The sequence below is a fragment of the Mobula hypostoma genome, chromosome 16, assembly GCF_963921235.1.
Source record: "Mobula hypostoma chromosome 16, sMobHyp1.1, whole genome shotgun sequence".
NCBI lineage: Eukaryota > Metazoa > Chordata > Chondrichthyes > Myliobatiformes > Myliobatidae > Mobula > Mobula hypostoma.
In genome coordinates, this window is record NC_086112.1 from 48,573,872 (window position 1) to 48,599,949 (window position 26,078).

The 26,078-nt window shown below is 40.5% G+C and overlaps 1 protein-coding gene across 14 annotated transcripts in view; it reads right to left on the reverse strand.

The window, feature by feature from the left end:
- Positions 1 to 26,078, reverse strand: part of LOC134357390 (guanine nucleotide-binding protein G(I)/G(S)/G(O) subunit gamma-7-like) — a 347,522-nt gene that overhangs the window by 96,961 nt on the left and 224,483 nt on the right. For all 14 annotated transcript variants that reach the window (XR_010020614.1, XR_010020613.1, XR_010020615.1 and 11 more), the window contains one exon: positions 21,398 to 21,504. Coding sequence is in view for 11 of the 14 variants with exons in the window: in XM_063068926.1 (XP_062924996.1) it covers positions 21,398 to 21,475 (78 nt within the window). In the remaining 3 variants the exon portion in view is untranslated. The remainder of the gene's footprint in view (positions 1 to 21,397; positions 21,505 to 26,078) is intronic.

Genomic DNA, 26,078 nt, shown 5'->3' on the forward strand with positions numbered 1-26,078 from the left:
TGTGATAATGTGGAAAATCCAGAAAACAGATAGGGTACTGTTGGTGTTTTCAGGATTATGTGAATGAAAATGCAGTTGCCACAGAGTCACTGATAAAGACTATATCAAGGTTGCTCTTTGTCATCTTTGAAAATTTGACTTGGAACTTCCAGGTGTGCGTCAAAAGTGGGCTGTTGTAGAGGATTCCACATCAGATGAGAATTTCTTGCATAACACTCTCTTTGGAATCTGTTTGGGTAAGTTAGACCCAATTGTTCAGGCAGAGACCATTGCTGGATATTACTGGAATAATGAAGTCTTTGCATTACAGAAATGGATGGGAGTGCTCTAAAGTATGCCCCATACTTTGTTTTTGTCTCCAACCAGTATACTGTATCAAATCCCTTCATTGCTCTCTATCTCCAAGCCGCATCGTTTGAACCCCAAAAGCCATGAGTTCATCTCCAGCCCCACAATGGTCCAGGTTGCAACCATTGCAGCCTACCTATCTTACCAACACCCTCCTCACTAGGTATCACTAGATTCCTGATACTGCTTGATGATCTATCTCTCCACTGACTCTCTGATTATCTAAGGAACGTGAAGTTATATATGGAACTTCCCGGTATGGGTTGCATGTGTGGTTCGCAGAAGAATCTGCATCAGAAGCAAGTCAAACTGCCATTTCTTGCGTGAGGCATCAGGAAGCCCTGATCTTCAACCACTATTCAGCTTCACCGGCTACCAACTTGATTACTATTCTAAACCCCTAATCCTGATTGGATGTACGATGACCAGCCACCCACCTCTCCTTCCACTGATCACTCCAACCTGGCCGTGACCTCGAGCCTTGGGGAAATCAGTAACAGATCAAATCTTTTCAGGCACTACTGAAGTCTGCAGTCACTGCTACAACCAGCTGCTGCCTCTCGGCTTTGGTGACCCAGATTCAATCCTGAATTCCAGAGTCATCTGTGTGGAGTTTGTACATTCCCTCTGTTACTGCATAGGTCTCACACAGGTGCTCTGATATCCTTCCACACTGGAGTGGGTTGGTAGATTAACTGCTTAACTTTCCCTACGTGTAAATGGAGGATAGAATCTGGAGAGAATTGAAGAGAATATGGCGAAAATAAAACCAGAGTAGTGTAGGATTTCTGTAAATGATTGATTGTCGGTCAGTGTGGATTCAGTAGGCTGAATGATCTGTTTCATAGTCATAGTCATATTTTATTGATCCCGGGGGAAATTGGTTTTCGTTACAGTTGCACCATAAATAGTTAAATAGTAATATGTAACTTATGCCAGGAAATAAGTCCAGGACCAGCCTATTGGCTCAGGGTGCCTGACCCTCCAAGGGAGGAGTTGTAAAGTTTGATGGCCACGGGCAGGAATGACTTCCTATGATGCTCATGTTGCATCTCGGTGGAATGAGTCTCTGGCTGAATGTACTCCTGTGCCCAACCAGTATATTCAGTAGTGGATGGGAGACATTGTGCAAGATGGCATGCAACTTGGACAGCATCCTCTTTTCAGACACCACCGTCAGACAGTCCCGTTCCATCCCCACAACATCACTAGTCTTACGAATGAGTTTGTTGATTCTGTTGGTGTCAATGCTTTATGGCTATGAAATGTGCTGCTAAGAAGTAAATTAAGCATGTCAATCTTAGTCGATCAAAGATTGGGGCCTCTGCATTTTAGCTAAGTACTACTATCTTATGGTGAAATAAAAACATATAATATTTGCGATACTCAGCAAATCTTGCAGCATCTATGGAGACAAAACAGCTTGAGCTAAATGATCCTTCACTAGAATAACTGTAGCAGTGATTTGACTGAGGTTTACAAAATCATGAAGGAAACAGATTGTTTGTTTTGCTTTTTTTTCCCCCAACTGAATTGGTTTGGAAGCATCATAGTCTGAAGTTATTTACTGCATTTTACAGGAACTAGATATTATTTTGGTCTCTTTCCACAGAAGAGAGAATCAAATAAAAATATTGCTGTCTTTCTGGTGCTCATAGAATTGCTGAATTTCTTCAAACAACAGCTGCACTTATTGCTGACTGGAATTGAGATAATCTCCTACAAGAGGAAAGCCCCATATATCATTAATCATGGCGTGATTTCCTGAACACATATCTACCAACTAAAGGATCAAAGAAAACATTTAGAGATTTTCTTTTTCTCATAAATGCTTTGGTCTTTTTTTTAGTGGTATATTTTCAACTTCCCTGTGTTATAAATTTTCTGGAAGTGGCGTGCATGTGAAAAAATAGACTTACATTTATCTTGCACTGTTCATGGCTTCCTGTCATTCCAGAAAGTCTAAATGTATTTCTATAATGTGGGAACAACAGCAGTCAACATGAACACATCTGACCCACAAAAATGATGATGACCAAGCAATCTTATTTTTAAATAAACTTGGTTGAGAGATTAATTTTGAACAGAACAGAGGACAGACCTTCCAAATTTGCTTTCAAAATAATGTCATCAGAAATTTATTGTCTATTTGGAATATCAGAAGGGGTTTAACGAATCCTTAATGGGCAACACCTCATTTGCAATCGATCTCTGTGACACAGAATGCCAATCCAAATTTCCTGCTTAAGTCCCTGGCATGGAAACTGAACTGATGGAGGGTTGAGTTCCATCTCTGAGTCATAGCTGGCGCCTTTTATACATTTATTGTGATGCACAGAGGCATTATTTCAGAGAGGCTAGATGGACTAATATTTTCCTCACTGACATTTTGTGTTCTTATCAATGCTCGGTGGGCTGAGGCCCCTAAGCACACATGCATCCTTGTATATCAAGCAGATTGTCAGCTGGATGCTAATTGGCATTATAACTAATCTCCTGCTGTAGTAAGAGACAGATAGCAATGGCAACATCACTTGTGCAATATGCTGAAAGCTCTGTAACTTTCAGTTCTCACAGTACTTTGGTAATATGCTGACTACACCAGATCTGATCAATAGTAGTTTTTCTCAACATGCATAAGTTGTTCTTGTGCCACCTGATTAAGAACATATTTCATGTTTTGTTGACACATTTCCATGAGAAGTTGTCGAACAAATGAACATGAATGAAAATCTTATGTTCATATAATATGCACAAGAAAAATCAGAGAATAAGTTGTTTAATCAATCTTTCCACAAAGGAAGGTTGACCATCTAGCCAAATTGGCCTCCAAAATTTATTCCAGTGATCAAAGTAAATTTATTATCAAAGTACAATGAATTTTGAGGCAGACTAATAGATCGCAGCAACTACACACCATGTTGCTGTGATACCATCATGGCTGAATAACAAATTAAGCAGGTGCAAAATGGGAGGAATGGTAGTACAGCAAGGAGTGTGGGCATGGAGGAAGTTAATAGGATGTGGGGAAAATAGGCATCAGAATAAATTTGTAGTGAATGGATTGCTCTGTGAGCTGGCACAATCCAATGTGCCATTTATGTCGAAAGGAAATATAGCAAAATAAAACAAAATTTTGACAGATCATTCAGGGTGACAGTGATGAGCATTATTGAAATAAATGTAATAAAAAAAACAACACAAAAGATAGTCAATATACAAAAAGAGAGAAAGCTTACTGAATTAAATCTGATGAAGTAGTGAAGCACAATGAACTACGTATCAGTACATCTTTCTTTTAATGCCATGTATGTGAGAATCACTTATTTTTGTACAGGAATAAAATTGCAACAAATTTCAGGGAAAATCGTGACCCGCTGGAAACTTGACGTGATAGTTTTGGTTGAGAATCATGTTGCTGATGTTTTCCATGTCATGGAGTGATGTAATTCCCCATACAACTCTCTTTTTTGTGCATTGCCCCGGAAATGAGATCATATTATTCTGAGAGGAGCCTGTCACATATCTTTCTTAGAATTAATGTGCTTTAGTAATGCTTCTGCCTGAGTAGATCCCCAGGCTGAAGATTTCGCTATCTTTAATGTCAACATTTCTCTACTATTCCACGTTACTTGATATCCTCAATTAAGGAAGAGTGCGAAGGTCAACTCACTAAATGCCCCCAATGCAATTCCGAAAAATCCAGCTCCACAATTATCATCCAATTCACCTCTTCGGCTCTGAACCATATCTCCATCTCCTTAATCAACAACCCTCATTTCCAGACATCACTCATTCAGCTCTGAACTCTGGCCGTGATTCGCAGCTCCTTGATTATTCCTTGATTCTCTCGATGACCTCTGATTCGACTTGAGAGGAGTCCTAACCATTAGGCCCCTCTCCCCTCTGATGCCTCCAAGTAACCAGAATCATGTGATATTTCCCTTCTGGTGATGTGCTATTGCTGAACCTACGAAGTAGGTTATGTTCCGGCCATTTAGTAGTTCCTGACGGTTTAGGATTGTGACATGTTGCATAAATACAGTACTCCTTGATGAACCACTTCCTGATGTCAATTAGGTCTCATGTCAAAGGAACTCGAATAACCAAAAAATTACCAATGTAGATTTTTTTAGAGTTTAGTAGAATGAGAGGAGATCTAATCTAAATGCACAAAATTCCTGCAGGAATTGACAGAGAGGATGCTTCTCTGACTGAGCAATCTAGGAATGGTGAAAAGTATAGTTCAAAACTTAAGGCTAGTATCAGATTGTGTTGAAAAATTATTTACATGAAGTGATTATTCTTTGGTATCGTCTCCTTCAGATGGCTTTACAAGTGCTCTTATAATGCATATTCAAAGCAGAGAAGGATAGATTTCTGGGCATTTAGGGATTCAAAGGAAATGGTGATAGTGTTGGAAATTGGCACTGAAGTAGAAATCAGCCAAGGTTTTGATGACTAGAGGAGCTGAGTGTATAGGCTACTTCTGCTCCTATGTTCTTATCTTTGTAAGAACCTTCAGTGTTTCTTTGGTAGAGAATTTCAAAGATTCACTATCCTTTGGGTGAGGAAATTTATTCTCAACACTATCATTTTGAGACTGTGAGTCCTGGTTCTAGACTTTCCTGCATCTTTTCTATCAATTCCCATAGAATTTTATGTGTTTCATTGAGATCACTTCCAAATTAATGACCCAGATCATAAACAGCTGCAGCCTTTAGTACCTAATGTCAGGACTGAATAGACAGGCACCTCCCAGTCTCCACTCAGCTAACAGGAATCACCTGCCACTTGTTTCCAACTCATCACCTGCAGTCTATTTAAACCCAGCTCTCATCCACAGCCCTTGTGCATTCACAGAACCAGCCAACCTCAAGCTGTGGTTCCTAGCCTTCAGTTACCTTGTTGATTTGTCATGTTAAATATCTGTTCTCTCTTGTTTTGTGGCCCCTGTTGGCTTGTTATTTTACAGTTAATATTATTAAAGTTACTGCTCACTGCTTCATTGTTTCTGCTGCTCTGTGTTTGGGGCAAGCCTCCACTACATTTCTTGACAGGATGAATAAACCTACGATTGACCCACAAACAGCAGGAAACCACTGATATCTGCTCGTCACTCTCTTCCAACCCCGTTTCAATACAAGAGCACCGCACCAGTCTACTTCCTCCCTCTGAGCACCAGATTCTGGTTTTGAATGCTTTGACAGATACCCAATCCGATACTGTAACTTTCTGTCCCGTGTGTCTTGCAGTTCATGCTACAGCCGTTTCTATTCTACGATAGAGCCAACATTGCATTCCTCATCTCTCTTCTGACTGCGTGATCTGGGCCGCCACCAATTGGGACAATAAGACCACCATTTGCAACAGATATGAAGATTTCATTGCTGAAATGCACCAGGTTTTTGACCATCCAGGAAACGGAAGAGAAGCAGCGGATTACATATTTTGCCTGTGTCATGGATCATGCTTGGTGCTGGATTACATGGTGGAATTCAGGACCCTCGTGGCAGACTGCAGCTGGGATGCAAAAGTGCTGCTGGCCTATTACCATCATGACTTCTTGGAGTACTTGTTAGGTGAGCTGTCTATCTGGGAACTTCCCAGCATCTTTGAAAGCTTCATCACTCTGGCTCTCCATATTGACAAGCCTCTTATAGAACAACCCCGAGGTCATCAGCCGGAACCCCAGTTCCATTCCCAGAACCATTTCAGGCTGCAGGACCCTCATCGTCAATGTCTCCAAACCCATGCAGTTAGGGAAAGCTCCCCTAACCCCTAAGAGTGTGAGTCTTGGTAGAGAAACAACTTGTGCGCTTTCTGTGGAGCAGCTGATCGCCAACGCATCGAAAGTGCCCTGCATCCCGGAAGATAGCACCACTAGGTAGAGACCAGGACCTTGTCTTGTAAGCTCTCCCGGGCCCCTGTTCCAGCACCATAGGTTGACTCGCTCTCTTTGTTCTCCTCCACACCCCAATGGCTCTTTGCACACAGGAAGCTCTGGAGGAATCCGGCAAAGCAGAAAATTTTCTGGACTGGATTCTGTGCAGCTTGGACTCTTTGCTGTGTCTATCTCCTACCCCTTCTGCATCATGGCAATTGACAGGCATTCCTTGACGTCTGGGACAGTCAAAGCATGCACATGCGCATCAGAGAGGACAGCTGATCAACTCGGGTTACCCCAGCTCTTCAATCACAACCCTCACTTCGTCTGGTCATTTGGTTCACTGCTGAGTTGGGTATGCACCTGCCAGACTACCTGCCTGCAGCCTCACTTAATTTCACCCTGTAAATTTGTGGAGATGGAGGAAACCCTCAACCTTACCAAACTCCCACAGGAGCACCACACCTTCAGTAAAAAGGAAGCCAGCACCTGCCACATCACATATCATATGACTCTGTGATCAACCTCTTCCTGGGCACAACCCCTCACTGACGTCATCTGTTCTCCCTCTCCCCTTCTGAGACCCAAGCTATGAATGAGAACGTAGCCGAAGTTCTACAGCATGGCTTCATTCGACCATCCCAGTCCCCAGCTGGTGCAGGATTCTTTGTCAAAAAGAACATGGGGGTCTTTGTCCCTGCATTGATTACCGTGGACACAGCAAGATCACCACTAAGAATTGCTATTCTCTCCCCTTGATAAATAGCGTATTCATAGCACTCTGCAGGGTACAAATCTTCACCAGACTGGGTTTACGGAGTGTGTATAACCTGATCCACATCCACCAGGGGACAAGTGGAAGACTGGATTTATAATGCCAACTGGCCACTACGAATACTTAGTGATGCCATTCATCATTTCAACCATTTTCCAAGCCTTCATAAATGAAATCCTTTGAGATATGCTACACAGGCAAGAGAAAATGTCCAGACGCCAGAAATCAAAACAACACACACAAAATGCTAGAGAACTCAGTAGGCCAGGTAGCATCTATGGAAAGGAATAAACAGTCATCGTTTCAGGCCAAGACCCTTCGTCAGGACTGGAAAAATTCTATAAAGGTAGGTGCTTGTCTATTTGATGACATCCTCATCTTCTCCAAGGACCCCCAGGACCACATCTGTCATGTCTGTTCAGTCCTTCAGTGTCTCCTCAAAAATTAACTACTGCAGCTTAGAAAAATGCCAGTTCCACACCCTGTCATTTCTTTGCTAGGTTATGTCGGTTCATCCCAAGGTGTAACCATGGACCTCCAGAAAGTGTGTGCTATCACTGATGGCCCTGACTATGCTTCCTCAAACAGCTACAGCGCTTCTTGGGCTTCTTTAACTTCTACTGCCATTTCATCTGAAACTACAGCCAAATTGCCACTCCTCTCACTTCCCTCACCAAGTCGCCTACCTCATGGATAACTTGATCTGCTGTCATGGACCACACTCTCAAGGAACTCGAGACGCTTCATCAGTGCTCCCATTCTCAGCCCCACACCCGTCTGGAGGAGGAGGAGACATGGAGCTACTTGCCATTAAATGGGCCTTGGAGGAATAGAGACATTGGCAGATGGGAAATACTGAACCTTTTCTGATCTGGACTGACACCAAGACCTCATATCCATGCAACAGACCTGCCAGCTCAACTCATATCAGGCTTGGTGACCCTCTTCTTTGAGCAATTGAACTTCACAGATTCCTACCAACCTGGCTCCAGGAACACTACAGCGGACAACCTGACATGAAAGTGCAACCCAGCTGAAGTGGAGATTGACTCTCAGCCCATCATTCCATCTTCCCAGATCCTTGCCCCTATCAATTTGGCACATTGAGAAGCAGATCCACCAGGGCCTACACCATGTACCTGCTCCAGCCAACACACCTGACAACTGCATGTATGTGCTGGCAGCTGTGAGCTCTGAGGCACTCCTCACCCCTTCTGGAAATTCAAAAAATGACGGACCATGGATTTTCTGTGGTGTCTGCTCTGGTGGCCACCATGATCGCAGATGTACATCAATTTGTCATTGCCTGCCCTCAATGTGCCCTGTTCAATTAATCCACAACCTGCAGCCATCTGGGCTCTGGTGGTCCCTACCAATCCCTTGATGCCCATAGTCAACATTGCCATGGATTTCATCATGGGCTTGCCACCTGCCAATGGTGCCACAGTGATCAAGACAGTGGTGGACCGGTTCTCCAAGGCAGCCCAGGTTCTCCCACAAGACTGGGGCCCAAAATTCATATCCCAATTTTGGTGAGCCTTCTGTTCCCTCTTCTGCAGCTCAGTGAGTTTGTCTTCAGGCTATCATCCGCAGACAGTCAGAGCCGATCAGCAAGTGTGGAAGTTTCTGCGATACTACGCCGCCTCTAATCTAGAATCTCTTCTAGACTGAGCTGCCCCACAATTTACACACCTCCTCTGCCATGTGTATGTTATCCTTTGAGGTGCTTCATGGCTACCAATCCCCATTGCCTTCTCAGTGGGAAACAATGATGCCGGCCTGCCAGGTTGCCAGAGTGCTTGGAAGATGGCATAGAGGCGATTCCTAACTGCCAATCACGTCTACTGCTGCCAGGCCAAAATACTCCAGCCCGGGGACCATGTCTACCTACCTGAAATCTCCCCCATGCACAGACTCCCACAAACTCTTGCCCCAGTTCATTGATCCCTTCAAGATTACCCACGACATTAATCCAGTCACCTACCATCTCCAGCAGCCGTAATTCCTGAGGATCACACCTACCTTCCACATGTGCTGCCTCAAGCCCGTTGTCCACGGACCACTTAACCCACCAGAGTCTGCACCTCTGGAACCTAGGGTGGTGGAAGGTGATCCAATGTACATGGTGCCAGAGAAAGCAGGATCTCCCAGTGGCCACACATTTTAATTCCACGTCCCATTCCCATTCTGATATGTCTATCCACGGCCTCCTGTACTGTAAAGATGAAGCCACACTCAGGTTGGAGGAACAACACCTTATATTCCGTCTGGGCAGCCTCCAACCTGATGGCATGAGCATTGACTTCTCAAACTTCCGCTAATGCCCCATCTCCCCCTCGTACTCCATCCGTTATTTATTTATATACACCTATTCTTTTTCTCTCTCTCCTTTTTCTCCCTCTGTCCCTCTCACTATACCCCTTGCCTATCCTCTGGGCTTCCTCCCTCCCCCTTTTCTTTCTCCCTAGGCCTCCTGTCCTATGATCCTCTCTTATCCCTTTTGCCAATCACCTCTCCAGCTCTTGGCTCCAACCCTCCCCCTCCTGTCTTCTCCTATCATTTTGGATCTCCCCCTCCCTCTCCCACTTTCAAATCTCTTACTAGCTCTTCTTTCAGTTAGTCCTGACGAAGGGTCTCGGCCTGAAATGTCAACTGTACCTCTTCCTAGAGATGCTGCCTGGCCTGCTGCGTTCATCAGCAACTTTGATATGTGTTCCCTTATTCCTACCTTCTATTTTATGGTCTTTGACTAATCCTCAATCCATATCACTGTGTAACAATGATTGTGTACCCTAGAGCCATTGAGACTTAGTTTGGCTTTTTAATTTTTGTGTGGCACCTTTGGGAATATTTGTAGAAGTATATCAGATCAACTGGTTTGCTGTTACCTATTCTGCCAATAGTTTTTTTTTCAAAATACTCCAACATGTCACCACTGGTTTACATACTGCTGTGAAATGTTTGCCTGTCAAGCATATATTGCCTTGGAGCCGGTGGTTACAGATTTAGATTCTTGTGGTGTATCCACAATATAAGAGTGAAGATGGATACACGAGGAATTAGTTTTATAGACAGCATGCAATCAGCAAAGGGTTGCACATTAATGCTCAAAGAATTAATACTACATGTACATAACATTAAACATTAACTATTTTCTGTTGAAGTCTATGCAGAGTGTTTAATCTCTCTTTCCACTATCCCTAATACTGCTGGCATTTGTTTACATAATGGCATTGATAAAAACACAATAATCATTTTTCTTCTTCTGGATCAAAATCCTGGATAAAAAATAAAATACAACACTTCCCCTTATCGCACAAACTTGAATATTCTTGAAATCAAAAGTAATTTGGACACCCCTTGATAAGGCTATGGGAGTATTTCTGTCTGCCATGCACTCTGAGGTCTGCAAGTAAACCATCTCAGTCTGTATAATTATTGCTGGACATGTGCTGATCTTCTATAAATGAAAGATTATTTTCCTGGACAATGTTTTCAGTAACTCTGCAAACAAATTAAATGACTCTGAGAACAATGTGTTTATTTTCCCCACTTTATTCACTCTATTTGTTGTACACGCAACAGAAGGAGCAAGAAGGCTGTCGATTGAAAACCAAAAGGAAACTGGTCAGGTAAAGGAGAATTTGCTTACTTGCCAAGTTTCCTTATTTGAGGAATAGATCAAAGTAGTCTTGAAACAGTTGAAGAACCCTTAATTGCCTTTCCTACTCAACCTATTCTGATACAAAAACTAATCAAAAGGTTAATATTTCTCCAGCTTTCACAACACCTTGTAAATAACAAGCCTGTGAAACTTCTGCCAAATAACTCACAAAAATATGATGCATATCTTTGTCAATGAAAGTTTGCTTTACCATTGATATCAGCTGTCGATATCCATATAACGATGAGTCAGCATACAGAGAGGAGGTGCAGCAGTTAACGGACTGGTGCAGAGCCAACAACCTGGCTCTCAATGTGAACAAAAGGGATGGTTGTTGACTTCAGGGGGACATGGAACAACCACTCTCCGCTGAACATCGATGACTCCTCCATGAAGATTGTTAAGAACACCAAATTTCTTGGTGTTCGCCTGGCGGAGAATCTCACCTGGTCCCTCAACACCAGCTCTATGGCAAACAAAGCCCAGCAGCGTCTCTACTTTCTGCGAAGGCTGAGAAAAGTCTATCTCCCACCCTCCATCCTCACCACATTCTACAGAGGTTGTACTGAGAGCATCCTGAGCAGCTGCATCACTGCCTGGTTTGGAAATTGCACCATCTCGGATCGCAAGACCCTGCAGTGGATAGTGAGGTCAGCTGAGAAGATCATTGGGGTCTCTCTTCCCGCTATTACAGATATTTACACCACACGCGGCATCCGTAAAGCAAACAACATTATGAAGGACCCCACGCACCCCTCATACAAACTCTCCTCCCCCCTGCCATCTGGCAAAAGGCACCGAAGTATTCAGACTCTCATGACCAGACTATGTAACAGTTTCTTCCCCCAAGCCATCAGATTCCTCAATACCCAGAGCCTGGACTGACACCAACCTACTGCCCTCTACTGTACATATTGACTTGTTTATTATTTATTGTAATGCCTGCACTGTTTTGTGCACTTTACGCAGTCCTGGGTAGGTCTGTAGTCTAGTGATGTTCTGTGTTGTTTTACGTAGTTCAGTGTAGTTTTTGCATTGTTCATATAGCACCATGGTCCTGAACTATGTTGTCTCGTTTTTACTGTGTACTGTACCAGCAGTTATGGTCGAAATGACAATAAAAAGTGACTTGACTTGACTTGATATTCAGCTGCTTACATACCACTGCGATATGTGCGCATGCTCATACTAAAAATAATTCCTTGTTAATTTATGGAATCTTCACTAGGCTTACAGAACTCTGAGAAGATAACCGAATCCTCTTATTCCTAACACATGATAATGAATATCTACTAAAGGCACCATATATTATTATTTACTACAAAGTATATTAAAAAAGTAAGAAATAGATTTGTTTTTAAACCTACTGTATATTTAGAGTCTGATAAAAATATTTCTTTTACACTTGAGGAGACTCAGCATAAGGCTCAACAGACATAATGACATGTTGTGAACCTGGAATTCTGTTTCTCTCTTCACAGATGCTGCCTGGTCTGCTAAACATATCCAGCATTTGGTATTTCTATTTTGTCACATTACTGTGTTGAGAGGTTGTGCAGCAAACTTTGAAGAGAGCTTTGTTAAAATTCAAGTTAACTTTGCTGCTCGTCCTTCAAAATCTCGTCAATGTTAACTGTAGTTTGTTATTTTCCACAGATAAATCACCACGGCTCTTGCTTATGCTGCAATACAACTGAATTCAGAGGGGAACCACAAGGAGTCTCAGGAACAGAACCAAATTGCTCTTCACCTGGAGTTGCATAGGGCTTGTAGGGGGAAATGCCACTTGTTACACATATAGAGACGGCAACTTTTCTTGATGTGTCTGACAGTCAGTGTCCAGGAATGCATCAGGACCTAGAAATGATGGCAGATATTTGAGATTTGTGCTGCTGCATGCATGACCTTGTGGCCATGCTTTACTGATAGTTGTCAAAGTCACCATTGGCCTCAGCTTCTTTGCCTCAAAATCCTTCCAGGTCTCCAATGAGGATAGTTTCAGATTCTGTCAGTCTCCAACATAGCTAATTTGTTGTTCAACAATGTAAACTTTGCTACCAATGAGAAAACTAAGTATGTGTAGCCATTCAGACATTCACAGATGTTCTACGAGTGTTCATCAAATGACATGTCGGAACAGGAATGGAGATAAGAATTGAAATGGTTGTCCACTGGGAAATTCCACTTTTTACAGATGCACGTTGGTCTTTGGACTCCTTTTCCCACGATGAGGGCACTCTCAGATTGGAGGAGTAACACAACATATTTCACTTAGGTAGCCTCCAACCTGACGCCATGAACACCGATTTCTCTGGTAAAACCTCTAACCCCCCCATTCATTTTCCCACCCTGGCCTCTTGTCTTTTTTCCTCATCTATCACTTCTCCAGTGCCTCTCCTCCATCCCATTCTCCCACTTTCCACTCTCCCCTACTATCAGATTCCTTCCTGTCCAGCCTTTACCATTTCCACCACCCAGCTTTTCACTTCATCCTCCCTTCCCCACCCATCTGGCTTCATCTATAACTTTCTAGCCTGTCCTCTCCTCCTCCTCCTCCCACCTTTTTATTCTGCCTTCTTCCCCCCTTCTTTTCCAGTTCTGATGAAGGGTTTTGACCCAAAATGTTGACTGTTTAATCATTTCCATAGATACTGCCTCACCTGCTGAGTTCCATCAGCATTTTGTGTGTGTTGATTTGGATTTCCAGCATCTGCAGGATCTCTTGTGTTATTGAAAGCAAAGTGCCTGGATGAAACAGAATTCTGCCAGCAGGAGCTGAGAGGCCCCTTTCTCACCATCTCTAATGGCAAAGCACTTGTCCTGTTGGTTACTTCCAGGGCCACATAGAATACTGATATAAGTTTTTCAATGGCAGGAGGGTCCCTGATCTGAGTACTCATTTTCCTTTCCCTGCAGACGAACCATTGAGTGAGAGCATGTGTTGAATAGTTTACAGAGAATACTTAACGTTTGACATTCCACAGTAATGAACTTGAATGGCATAGCTGTTCAAATGGTGACCAAGGAAGCATGAAAATGAAAGAATGTGTGCTCTGTATGTATGCAGTATATACAGTGATGAACAAGAGTGAACTTAAGAACACAAGGTGAGGTTTTGGAATACACATACAATGACAAAACTGAATGTGCCACCTTGTTCTATTCTCTTGATCTGTTAAGGTTACTAAGCTAGACACAAGGCTGAACCTAGTTAAGGGTAACCATGTACTGACATCATTTTCTGCAACCACCTCCAAAAACACAATTTTGTGATGCTACTAACTTTCCCCACCAATGCCATGGTTGCAACATTACCTCACAGCTCGTCAACTCAATCCCATGAAATGAAGGCCTTCTTAACCAAACTATCAACTTGTGTGGCAACTTTGAGAGATCTGTAGACATGGACCGCAAAATCCTTCTGTTCTTCTACACTGTCAATAACCCTGAATTCTGCCTTCAACATTGACCTTTAAAGTGTATCACTTCACACTTTTCTGGGTTGAACTCCATCTGCCACTTCTCAGCCCAGCTTTGCATCCTATCAATGTTATGTTGTACCTACAACAGCCTTCTACTCTATTCACAACTCCACCAACCTTTGAGTCATCTGCAGACTCACTAAACCATCCTTTCACTTCTTCATCAGAGTTATTTATAAAAATCACAAAGAGCAGGGGTCCCTGAACAGATCCTTGCAGAAAACCACTGGTCACAGATCCCTTTACAGGATATGCTCTGTCTGCCATCATTTGCCTTCTATGGGCAGGCCAATTCTGAATCCACACAGCCAAGTTTCCCGGGGTTCCATGCCTACTGCTTTTCTGAATGACCTTACAATGGGGAACCTCGTCAAACATCTTCCTAAAATCTATATCCACTGCTCTGCCTTCATCGATTTGTTTTTGTCACTTCCTCAAGGAATTCAACAAGGCTCATGAGGCATGATTTGCCTGGCACAAAGCCATGTTGACTACCCTAATCAGACTATGCTTCTCCGAATGCTCATAAATCCTGTCTAAGAATCCTCTCCAATAGTTTGACCGCCATTGATATAAGACTCACTGGTCTGTAATTACCAGGATTATCCCTATTACCTTTCTTGTACAAAGGAATAACATTTGCCTCCCTCTAATCTTCTGGTACTACTCCTGTGGCCAGTGAGGATACAAAGGGTTATGGTATAGCCTCCTTGTCTCTATTCATTGTAACTGTATTTTTTTTCTCTGCAAAAGTGGAAAGATACAGAAAGAAGACTTAACCATATAACACTGGGACAGAATCAGGCCATTCAGCCTATTGAATCTGCTCTGCCACTCAGTTATGTCTATGTCATTTTTCTTCTCAATCTCATTTTTATACTTTTTCCCCCAACCTTTGACACCCTTACTAACCAAGGACCTAACATTCACCTCTTTAAATATACTCAATGACTTGGCCTCCACAGCTGTTTGTGGAAATGAATTCTACAGTTTCACCAACCTCTGGCTAAAGGAATTGCTTCTCATCTCTTTCTACAGGAATGTCCTTCTATTCTGAGGTTTTACATTTGGTCTGAGACTCTACCATTATTGGAAACATCCTCATCATGTCCACTCTATCTACCCTGAGAAAATTCCTCTCTAAAACACAGAGATGAAAAAATCTGAAAGAACCATAAAATGTAACATATTTCTAGTGATTAACTAAATTTAAAAATTATTTGATAAATAAATATGAATAAAAACAATTGGATCAATAATAATCCACAGTAATGGCACAGTGTACTCTTGGGCTTGTTTCCCTGGTTACTGTATGACTGCATCTCTGTCAGAAATCTTTCTCTGCACATTCATGGGAGTAAAATTCATTAAAATGCACCATCCAGGTTTACAAATAAAAAAATAAAAAATTGAAGAAATAAAGAAGGAATGGAGAGTAACTGTAACACAGTAAACAAGGAGAGCAAATGCTTAGGACATTTGTAGTTGGAGAGAGAAATTTCACTTGAAAAATTTGTTAGCAGTTAGTGTTTGCAACTCCTGATTACCTACCACAGCCAGTTAAATAAAAGTCCTAGTAACATAGTTTGTTTCTCTATATGTGTGGATCTACTGGATTACCTTAGCACTGTACATAGTGCTGAGGATTCTGTATTGGATCCTAGCTCCTCATCTATCACTTCTCCAGTGCCTCTCCTCCATCCCATTCTCCCACTTTCCACTCTCCCCTACTATCAGATTCCTTCCTGTCCAGCCTTTACCATTTCCACCACCCAGCTTTTCACTTCATCCTCCCTTCCCCACCCATCTGGCTTCATCTATAACTTTCTAGCCTGTCCTCTCCTCCTCCTCCTCCCACCTTTTTATTCTGCCTTCTTCCCCCCTTCTTTTCCAGTTCTGATGAAGGGTTTTGACCCAAAATGTTGACTGTTTAATCATTTCCATAGATACTGCCTCACCTGCTGAGTTCCATCAGCATTTTGTGTGTGTTGATTTGGATTTCCAGCATCTGCAGGATCTCTTGTGTTATTGAAAGCAAAGTGCCTGGATGAAACAGAATTCTGCCAGCAGGAGCTGAGAGGCCCCTTTCTCACCATCTCTAATGGCAAAGCACTTGTCCTGTTGGTTACTTCCAGGGCCACATAGAATACTGATATAAGTTTTTCAATGGCAGGAGGGTCCCTGATCTGAGTACTCATTTTCCTTTCCCTGCAGACGAACCATTGAGTGAGAGCATGTGTTGAATAGTTTACAGAGAATACTTAACGTTTGACATTCCACAGTAATGAACTTGAATGGCATAGCTGTTCAAATGGTGACCAAGGAAGCATGAAAATGAAAGAATGTGTGCTCTGTATGTATGCAGTATATACAGTGATGAACAAGAGTGAACTTAAGAACACAAGGTGAGGTTTTGGAATACACATACAATGACAAAACTGAATGTGCCACCTTGTTCTATTCTCTTGATCTGTTAAGGTTACTAAGCTAGACACAAGGCTGAACCTAGTTAAGGGTAACCATGTACTGACATCATTTTCTGCAACCACCTCCAAAAACACAATTTTGTGATGCTACTAACTTTCCCCACCAATGCCATGGTTGCAACATTACCTCACAGCTCGTCAACTCAATCCCATGAAATGAAGGCCTTCTTAACCAAACTATCAACTTGTGTGGCAACTTTGAGAGATCTGTAGACATGGACCGCAAAATCCTTCTGTTCTTCTACACTGTCAATAACCCTGAATTCTGCCTTCAACATTGACCTTTAAAGTGTATCACTTCACACTTTTCTGGGTTGAACTCCATCTGCCACTTCTCAGCCCAGCTTTGCATCCTATCAATGTTATGTTGTACCTACAACAGCCTTCTACTCTATTCACAACTCCACCAACCTTTGAGTCATCTGCAGACTCACTAAACCATCCTTTCACTTCTTCATCAGAGTTATTTATAAAAATCACAAAGAGCAGGGGTCCCTGAACAGATCCTTGCAGAAAACCACTGGTCACAGATCCCTTTACAGGATATGCTCTGTCTGCCATCATTTGCCTTCTATGGGCAGGCCAATTCTGAATCCACACAGCCAAGTTTCCCGGGGTTCCATGCCTACTGCTTTTCTGAATGACCTTACAATGGGGAACCTCGTCAAACATCTTCCTAAAATCTATATCCACTGCTCTGCCTTCATCGATTTGTTTTTGTCACTTCCTCAAGGAATTCAACAAGGCTCATGAGGCATGATTTGCCTGGCACAAAGCCATGTTGACTACCCTAATCAGACTATGCTTCTCCGAATGCTCATAAATCCTGTCTAAGAATCCTCTCCAATAGTTTGACCGCCATTGATATAAGACTCACTGGTCTGTAATTACCAGGATTATCCCTATTACCTTTCTTGTACAAAGGAATAACATTTGCCTCCCTCTAATCTTCTGGTACTACTCCTGTGGCCAGTGAGGATACAAAGGGTTATGGTATAGCCTCCTTGTCTCTATTCATTGTAACTGTATTTTTTTTCTCTGCAAAAGTGGAAAGATACAGAAAGAAGACTTAACCATATAACACTGGGACAGAATCAGGCCATTCAGCCTATTGAATCTGCTCTGCCACTCAGTTATGTCTATGTCATTTTTCTTCTCAATCTCATTTTTATACTTTTTCCCCCAACCTTTGACACCCTTACTAACCAAGGACCTAACATTCACCTCTTTAAATATACTCAATGACTTGGCCTCCACAGCTGTTTGTGGAAATGAATTCTACAGTTTCACCAACCTCTGGCTAAAGGAATTGCTTCTCATCTCTTTCTACAGGAATGTCCTTCTATTCTGAGGTTTTACATTTGGTCTGAGACTCTACCATTATTGGAAACATCCTCATCATGTCCACTCTATCTACCCTGAGAAAATTCCTCTCTAAAACACAGAGATGAAAAAATCTGAAAGAACCATAAAATGTAACATATTTCTAGTGATTAACTAAATTTAAAAATTATTTGATAAATAAATATGAATAAAAACAATTGGATCAATAATAATCCACAGTAATGGCACAGTGTACTCTTGGGCTTGTTTCCCTGGTTACTGTATGACTGCATCTCTGTCAGAAATCTTTCTCTGCACATTCATGGGAGTAAAATTCATTAAAATGCACCATCCAGGTTTACAAATAAAAAAATATAAAATTGAAGAAATAAAGAAGGAATGGAGAGTAACTGTAACACAGTAAACAAGGAGAGCAAATGCTTAGGACATTTGTAGTTGGAGAGAGAAATTTCACTTGAAAAATTTGTTAGCAGTTAGTGTTTGCAACTCCTGATTACCTACCACAGCCAGTTAAATAAAAGTCCTAGTAACATAGTTTGTTTCTCTATATGTGTGGATCTACTGGATTACCTTAGCACTGTACATAGTGCTGAGGATTCTGTATTGGATCCTAGCTGGTCTTTCTTCCTTTTAGGTTAATAGATGGTAAATCAGGTGGATTTACTCTTGAAGGGTGTGTTCCTGCTAATCTTCAGTTATATGTATGTTCCAGATGATCTGCAACAGTCTGGTCCAATTAAGAAGACTCAGCACATTCCATGTGTCACAACAACTCTTAGACTTAAGAACATGCCCTTGCATTCCACCTTCAAGGACATTTATTTTCATGTGTTTGAATAAGTTTTGCAAAAGTACTGTAAAATTTAATCCAAAGTTGTTTCTAAAGAGAATGCAGAGAGGTTCAACTTGGTGTTCCAAGCAAACTCTTCTCTCCTGGGATGTAACTGTTTTGCCACCAGCTCTGTGAAGTGTCAAGGCTCCTTGAAAATGCATATCATCTCCACCAACTTGGGGAAATCCCCAATCAAAATGGAGGAGGTGCATTCAGATTGGCATCGAGCATTTTGCATCTATGTATCAGGAGCATCCAAATACCATTGCAGAAAGAGCTCCCAATACCTCCCAAACTACCCTCACCCCCACCCCCATTAATCACTTTCTGTCCCACCTGCGTCACAGTTTGCAAGTAACAGATCAGCCTCCTCTGTGACCTCAGAACCCACAGAACTGGAGTAGAAGCAAGCCATAGTGCACACCTGTCTGCAGGTGGCATATCGTACGTGTACAAATGCTGTGCAGTTCACGAGAGTTCTAATTGTTTTTCTGTACAGAAAACAGCATACAGAAGTGAAATATGAACATTTAGATTTGCATAATGATGTAAACATTAAGACTGATCAACGTCAAGATTTTCATTTGCATCTGTGGTCTTATGCATGCAATATTTCAGATTGATACTTAACATCACTTAATTGATTTATAAATGTCAAGATGTACATAATAAGTCTGTTTGTAGAAATTCCAACATTTTTGTTGTAAGATCAAAAGGCATGCAGCATAAATGGGAGATGACAGTGAATTCTGATAACTTTGGATGTTGTGCAGGCAAAATGTCAATAACTAATCATCACAGGTCCACTTCCTGTTAAAGCAAGTGCAAAGGAACGATAAACTCCCTGAAATGCAGTTTGCTGCAGCTTTACCACAAATTCTGAACATATTACAACACAGCATGCCAAATGATATTTTGTGCTCTCTCTGCATATTGTATTTCTGACTTGCACCAAATGCCGTTTTCGTTTTGCATTTGTGGTCTCATATAATACGGGACTAACTTCTTCATCAAAATCTCATGCCTTTAAATTAAATGTTCACGAAAACTTGTTAGGAAGGAACCTAACAATGGAAAATAAGAATTGCTAATTTAGTATCACCTTAATGTTATTATGAAATTAGGAATAAATTACGTAACCTGTTTACTGCACGTTATTATTTGGAAATCATCTTACCACAGAGTTTGTTGTCTCTTCTAATTATACTCAAGTGCATTTAAAGATGAAGCTGTTTTTTCTTTCTAAATTTCTTCAACATAGTTATAAAAGGCCATGCACGGTGTAGCATGTTCTGTTATTTGATAAAGTCGTGGCTGAACCAAACTTGACCACAACTGTGATTTCCTCATGATATTCATTACTTTTCATTCCCTTCTTGTTCAAGAACTTGTCTAACTCAGCTTTGAATATACTTAATGATCCAGCAGCCACAACTCTCCGTGGTAGAGAAATCCAAAGATTCACAACCAGCTGAGATAAGAAATTCTTCTTTATCTCTCTTAATCTGAACCCTTATCCTGAGATTATGTCACCAATTTTTATACTTCCCTGTCAGAGGAAAACATCCTGTTATATTCCTTCTTATATGTGTGAATGAAACAATCACTGATTCTTTTAAATATCAAAAGCACTGGTTCATTCTGTATAATCTTTCTATGGTTAAACTCTTCACTCCAGGAATCGATCTCCACCAGCACTAGTAAAATGCATTGAGTTACTGACCTTAACTACTCTGATAAACCTGTGACTTCTACTTTTGGACCCAGAAGAATATGCAAATTGGTGCATGAGGGAATAGTGCCTGTAGACACCCCTCCACCAAATCACACACCTTCCTTACTTGAAATTCTATCACTATTCCTTCATTGCTTTGAGATTAAATCCTAGCACTCTCTGCCCAACAGTACTATGGGAATACCTTCTACTGGACATTGGTAATGTAGAATACTGCAAGTGGATTCACTGGTTCATTGGTGAGACTGACGGTGGGGGAGGTACGTTGCCTCAGTTGTTGTGTGGACAAGGCCCTCATGGTTAAATGACAATTAAACTCGAACTTGAGATGGATTACAGTGGTTCAAGAAGGTTGCTTACCACCACCTTCTCAAGGGCAATTACACTAAGCAACAAAAATTGGCTTTTCTATAATTGAAAAAGAAAAAAAACGTCATGAGCCATGCTACAATGCCTCGATAGTATCCTTATATACAGATAACAAAACTAAGTAGCACTCCAGGTATTGTCTCACCAAAGCTTTGCATAGCTTCCTTACTCTTGTAACAAAGGAAAATATTAAGTATTTATATGCTGTATCTTTGTGCTATCTTTCTGTTTGCTTTCTTGTCTAAGGACATTCAGATCTCTTTGAACAGCAACACTTAGTAGTCTTACATCCTGAACTATTTACTGCAGATCACCAAGCATCTGTCACCAGACACCATCATAAAGAGTTCAGATATAATGTCTGTCTCTCAAAGTTCAGAGGTGCATGTGCTATTCCGGTTGACAGAAAATAATTTTCTTGTGTGGAAAAGCAAAAACGTGACAACTAGTGTAAAAGGTACTTTTATAATCTCACCTTGATTCTTTCAATACCAGCTTCAATCCTCAATTGTTCCACCATTTTCCTTGCCTGAGCTATGTTGTTTGTTGACATTGTTGCTGCTTATTTAGCAAGTCAATTTTCTGGATAAAGAAAAACAAATGATATCATAAAAATATAAAAAATATGATAAAATATGATAGCATTAAAATTATAGATTTTTCCAGACAGCCAGGAGATAACTTGCTACAGAAAATAATTGTAATAGAAGCCCTTTATGGTGTGAAACTTCCACTTAGCCACTTCAGGTAACCACAATCAGTGATTTTGCTTCGTTTGAAAAAGAATGCATGTAGATGTGGGAGAAAAACAGGCTTACCCCAAATGTAAATGCCCCTATATTTATACATACTTGACTAATATACGTACAAAATGATGCCGGGATCAGATGAATTTCCATCTTGAGAAGATGGGAGAAAAATAGAGATACACATCATTCAAAAAGATTTCTGTTTTCATGATTCTGAAAAATAGGTTTTCTGAAACGAACTCTTCAATGCTGTGGAAGACAGGTCTCACTGTAAGTAACACAACTGCTTCAGGGAAGAGGGAATGGAACAAATTCATTAGCTTGTATTAGTCTGGACTTTGTGTAATTTTTTGCTGCCATCAAACTGTTTTGTTTAAAAATCTTCTGCAAAGAACTAACTTTAAAAAAACTTCTCAATCTATCAGAAAAATATCTGAACAACTTTGGTGCAATATTTAATAAGTAATTATGGTTTCATGAATTCTTTTCCATTACAATATTTTCAGAAGTCAGGTAATTGTGATATGAGAAAGAAACCAAAAAATGTGACAAGGGGAAATGTAGCATAAAATGTTTTTCAGGAAATACAACATTAATAGCAATTGCAACTGAGTGATAATTGGCTGTACTCTATTGGAAAGAGAATCAATAAGCAGTCAAACTGGTCAGAGTGCATTGCAGCTCTTTTGTCCTTACAATTTTATCTGATTGAATCAATGACTTAATTTTAATAGATTTACTGCATGATTTGCATTAGTTTTACAAGATAAAAAATGTAACGGCTTTGGAAGAGATCCAGTTCCTAATTAATAGGACCTGGGTGCCCTTCTACACTAATGACTGAAAGTTAACATATGCTGCAGCAAGACAATTAGGAAGGCAAATGATAATATTAGCCTTTATTCCAAGATGACTTGAATACAAGACTGGAGATGCTTTGCTCCGATTGTACAGGTCCCTGATAAAGCAGTATCTCGATTACATGAACAAATCTGGTTTTCATAACTAAGGAAGGAAACTTAGGTAGAGTTAACTTTGGAATCCAGGCACAAGAGATTTGCATAAGGAGAGGTTAGATAGACTCGGCAAAACTCCATCGAGTTTAAAAGAATGAGAGATGATCATATCGAAACATGCAAAATCTTAATAATATATCAGGCATGAGGGGCCAAATTGTCAAATATTGCTTTGATTTCTTCTTCTTAAGCAAGAGGACCAGGAACTGAAAAAGCTGAAAGTAGATGGAAGCAACTATAATCATTCTTGGCAGATTTATCCACCTGATTTAAATCTATTCAAATGTAAGTATTGACAGATAAACAGAATGGTACGGTGGGAAAACTCTGCCATTCTCTAAACAGTGTGGAAATAAGTGAATTTTTTGAAAGCGATCTCAAAACATTAATAAAATCAGAAAGAAAGAACTGAATGAGTTCATTAGTTAGTGTCAATTCAGAAGAATGGCTTCACACTGTGGAGATTAAGATCTGTTTGTAAAGGAAGTGGGAGAACCAGCTGGAGAATCCCCATAGTTGTCTTGTATGCAGGTAGCCTCTCTCAGCAGTGGTGAAGGGGCTCAGTTACCATTCCGATAACCTGACAGATTAGATCGAAAGCCTGTTGTAGAACTTGCCTGACTTTTGTTCAAATGATTATGTGACAAAATGAAGTCACATCATTAATATACAGAAATCTTGACATACAGTCAATGTATATAAATTATCTTATTGTATTATATTTATTCTGTTCTTTAAATTATTGCATTCTTTATCTTTTATGTTTTTTTGTACTGCATCTGATCCAGAGTAATAATTATTTCATTCTCCTTACACTTGTGTACAGGAAATGACATTAAACAATCTTGAATCTTGAAACTTGTATCATCCATCTCTCCACACTGAATAATAATTATGATTATTGTCAAGAAATATTAATAGACAAAACCTTAAACATGTACCTAGATAGAAACACTGACTGACATTTTATGCTGCCAAGGTCTCTCATATGGCATAAAATTAATTCTTAATTTGCGTACGTTGAGCTCTTTGTGTCTGAAGTGTGATCTGAGTCATATAAAAATACCAGTGCTGACTGTACTATTCTTTCCTGGCACTGTAAAAAAAGAGTTTTTGTATCAGCCTCTTTTGAAAAAAATATTTCTCCAGTGGTTTCTGGGGCTTAAATACAGCACAATCTATTTTATAACACTTCTCTGATTTACAGCAATATATAGTTCATCGTAATGAATAAAGTAAGTAAAATAGGTGCAATGAAATGATTAATTTTATATTAGTTATGTATCACAGACTATAACTGTCTTCAAATTGCAGTATTGATGTCATCTTTGGCCTGCAAATAATTAAATTAATCGAGCAGCACAAGGCTGCCAAATTGAAAGGTCCATTCTTGAAGCTTTCTAGGAATGGTGCATCAGGCCTGAAACCGTACTGTAAAGAGGTAGCAAAGGGAATGCCATGGATGTTGCCCATACAGAGTTTAAAAAAAACATTTGCCACAATATCACATAAATCATTAATTTCCTAAATTGAAAATGAGAGAAAAGGAAATTTTTTTTAATAAAACAGTGGCAAATAATTATTTTGCAGAGAGAAAGATATGATTGTGTTTCTGAAGAATCAACGCAAGTAACAGTTCTTTTTGACGTAACTAGAAAAGATTTGGATATTAGAAAAAGATTTGCTAATGACACTGAATATGGAGGTGTGGCTAACAGCTCCATGAGGACAATTTGCTATGACAGATCACGGAAAGTTATAGTAGATTGAATTTAAAAGAGAAGTGCTGGTGATACATTTAGGTAGAAGGGAAGAGGAAATATAGACAACGTCAAGAGTCATAAAGAGTGAATGGAGGGACTCAGATGTTCAAGTGCATGGATCCTTGATGGGCTCAGGACCTGCTGAGAAAGTCATTAGCAAAATGTGTGGGATCTTGGGCTTCACAGATGCAGGCATTTGCATCTAAAGGGCACAGCTTTAAAATGAGAGGAGTGCAAAAGCAGAATAATTACGCTGAACAAGAATCATGCAAGATTTATCACAGGAAGTCATTGAGTTCATGGCAATTGACAAAGAGCTGCCCAGTTTAATCCCATTTTCCAGCACCAGAGCTCTAGTCCTGTAGTTCACAGCTCTTCAAGGATATAAGTAAGTGTGAATTGTGTTGCTTTCTTTACCATCCCTGCAGACTGTGAGTTCCAAACCATTACCACCCTCAATGCAAGAGGATATTTCCTCATTTCGCCTCTAATCCTTGTATCAATTACTTGAAATCTATACCTCCTGTTTTTTTTAAACTCATCCATTAAGGGAAATAGATACTTATTTACTCTGTCTAGGCCCCTCAAATGTTACACATCTTAGGTCTAATTCTTCTGAGTTCAACAAAAACAACCCCAGTTTATCCAATCAATCCTCATAATTACAATTTCCTAGTCCCAGCAAAAGATGTGTAAATTTTATCTGCATCCTCTCCAGTGCAATCATAATGCTCCTGTGATGTCAGGACCAGAAATAAATAAAACAGTCAACTTTTATTAAGCTCTGGTTAGGCATAACTCGAATACAATGTCCAGGTCCAGAAGAAGCATATGAGCACACTTGAGAGGTTGCATAGGAGATAAACAAGAATGATTTCAAGGATGAGGAATCTTAGTTACAATGTTTGGGCTGTTTCCCCTGGAGCTATTTTTTTGGGGCGGAGGTTGTGATTAGATAGAGTCGTCCAACATTATAACAGGTTGAGATATGGTTGTCAGGAAAAAACTAATCCCATTAGTTGACGGTACAAGGACTAGATGATCTGTTTAAAACTCTGGTGATGGGATATGGGAGATGTGAATTTTTTTTTAGCAGTAAGTAGCATAGGACAGGAAGTCTGCCTATGAAAATGGAAGGAATCAATGATTTCTGAAGGATATTGAAGGGAAATAAAGTTGGGATTGACAGACCTGATGTACTGAGGGCTGGTGTGACTGTGTACGCCACAAAAGAATACTGCATCTAGTTTAGGACAGCAGATGTAGAAATGATATAATATAATGTCTGACTTTTTATGTCCGGTCAAGGCAATAGTTTCCAAGATTCTCTAGCCAAATGTTAATGCTGATCCCCAGCTAAGATCTGACCAAGGCTGATACAGGTGAAATATTTCCTCACGTTTGATTTTAATGATTTGTTCCCGTGGTTACTATAACCACCAGGAGCTACCAATTCCTCACCATTCTGAAAATATTCCAATTGTCATTTTTGGATTCGAGGGGAATGATCCCACAGTACTCACAATGAACTTCATGGTGTATTGAATGCAGTTGAGAGGAGTAATTTAAAAATCAACATATGCACCTGAAGTGGAGACAGATCAAAGAACAGGAAAGGAAGGCAGCAA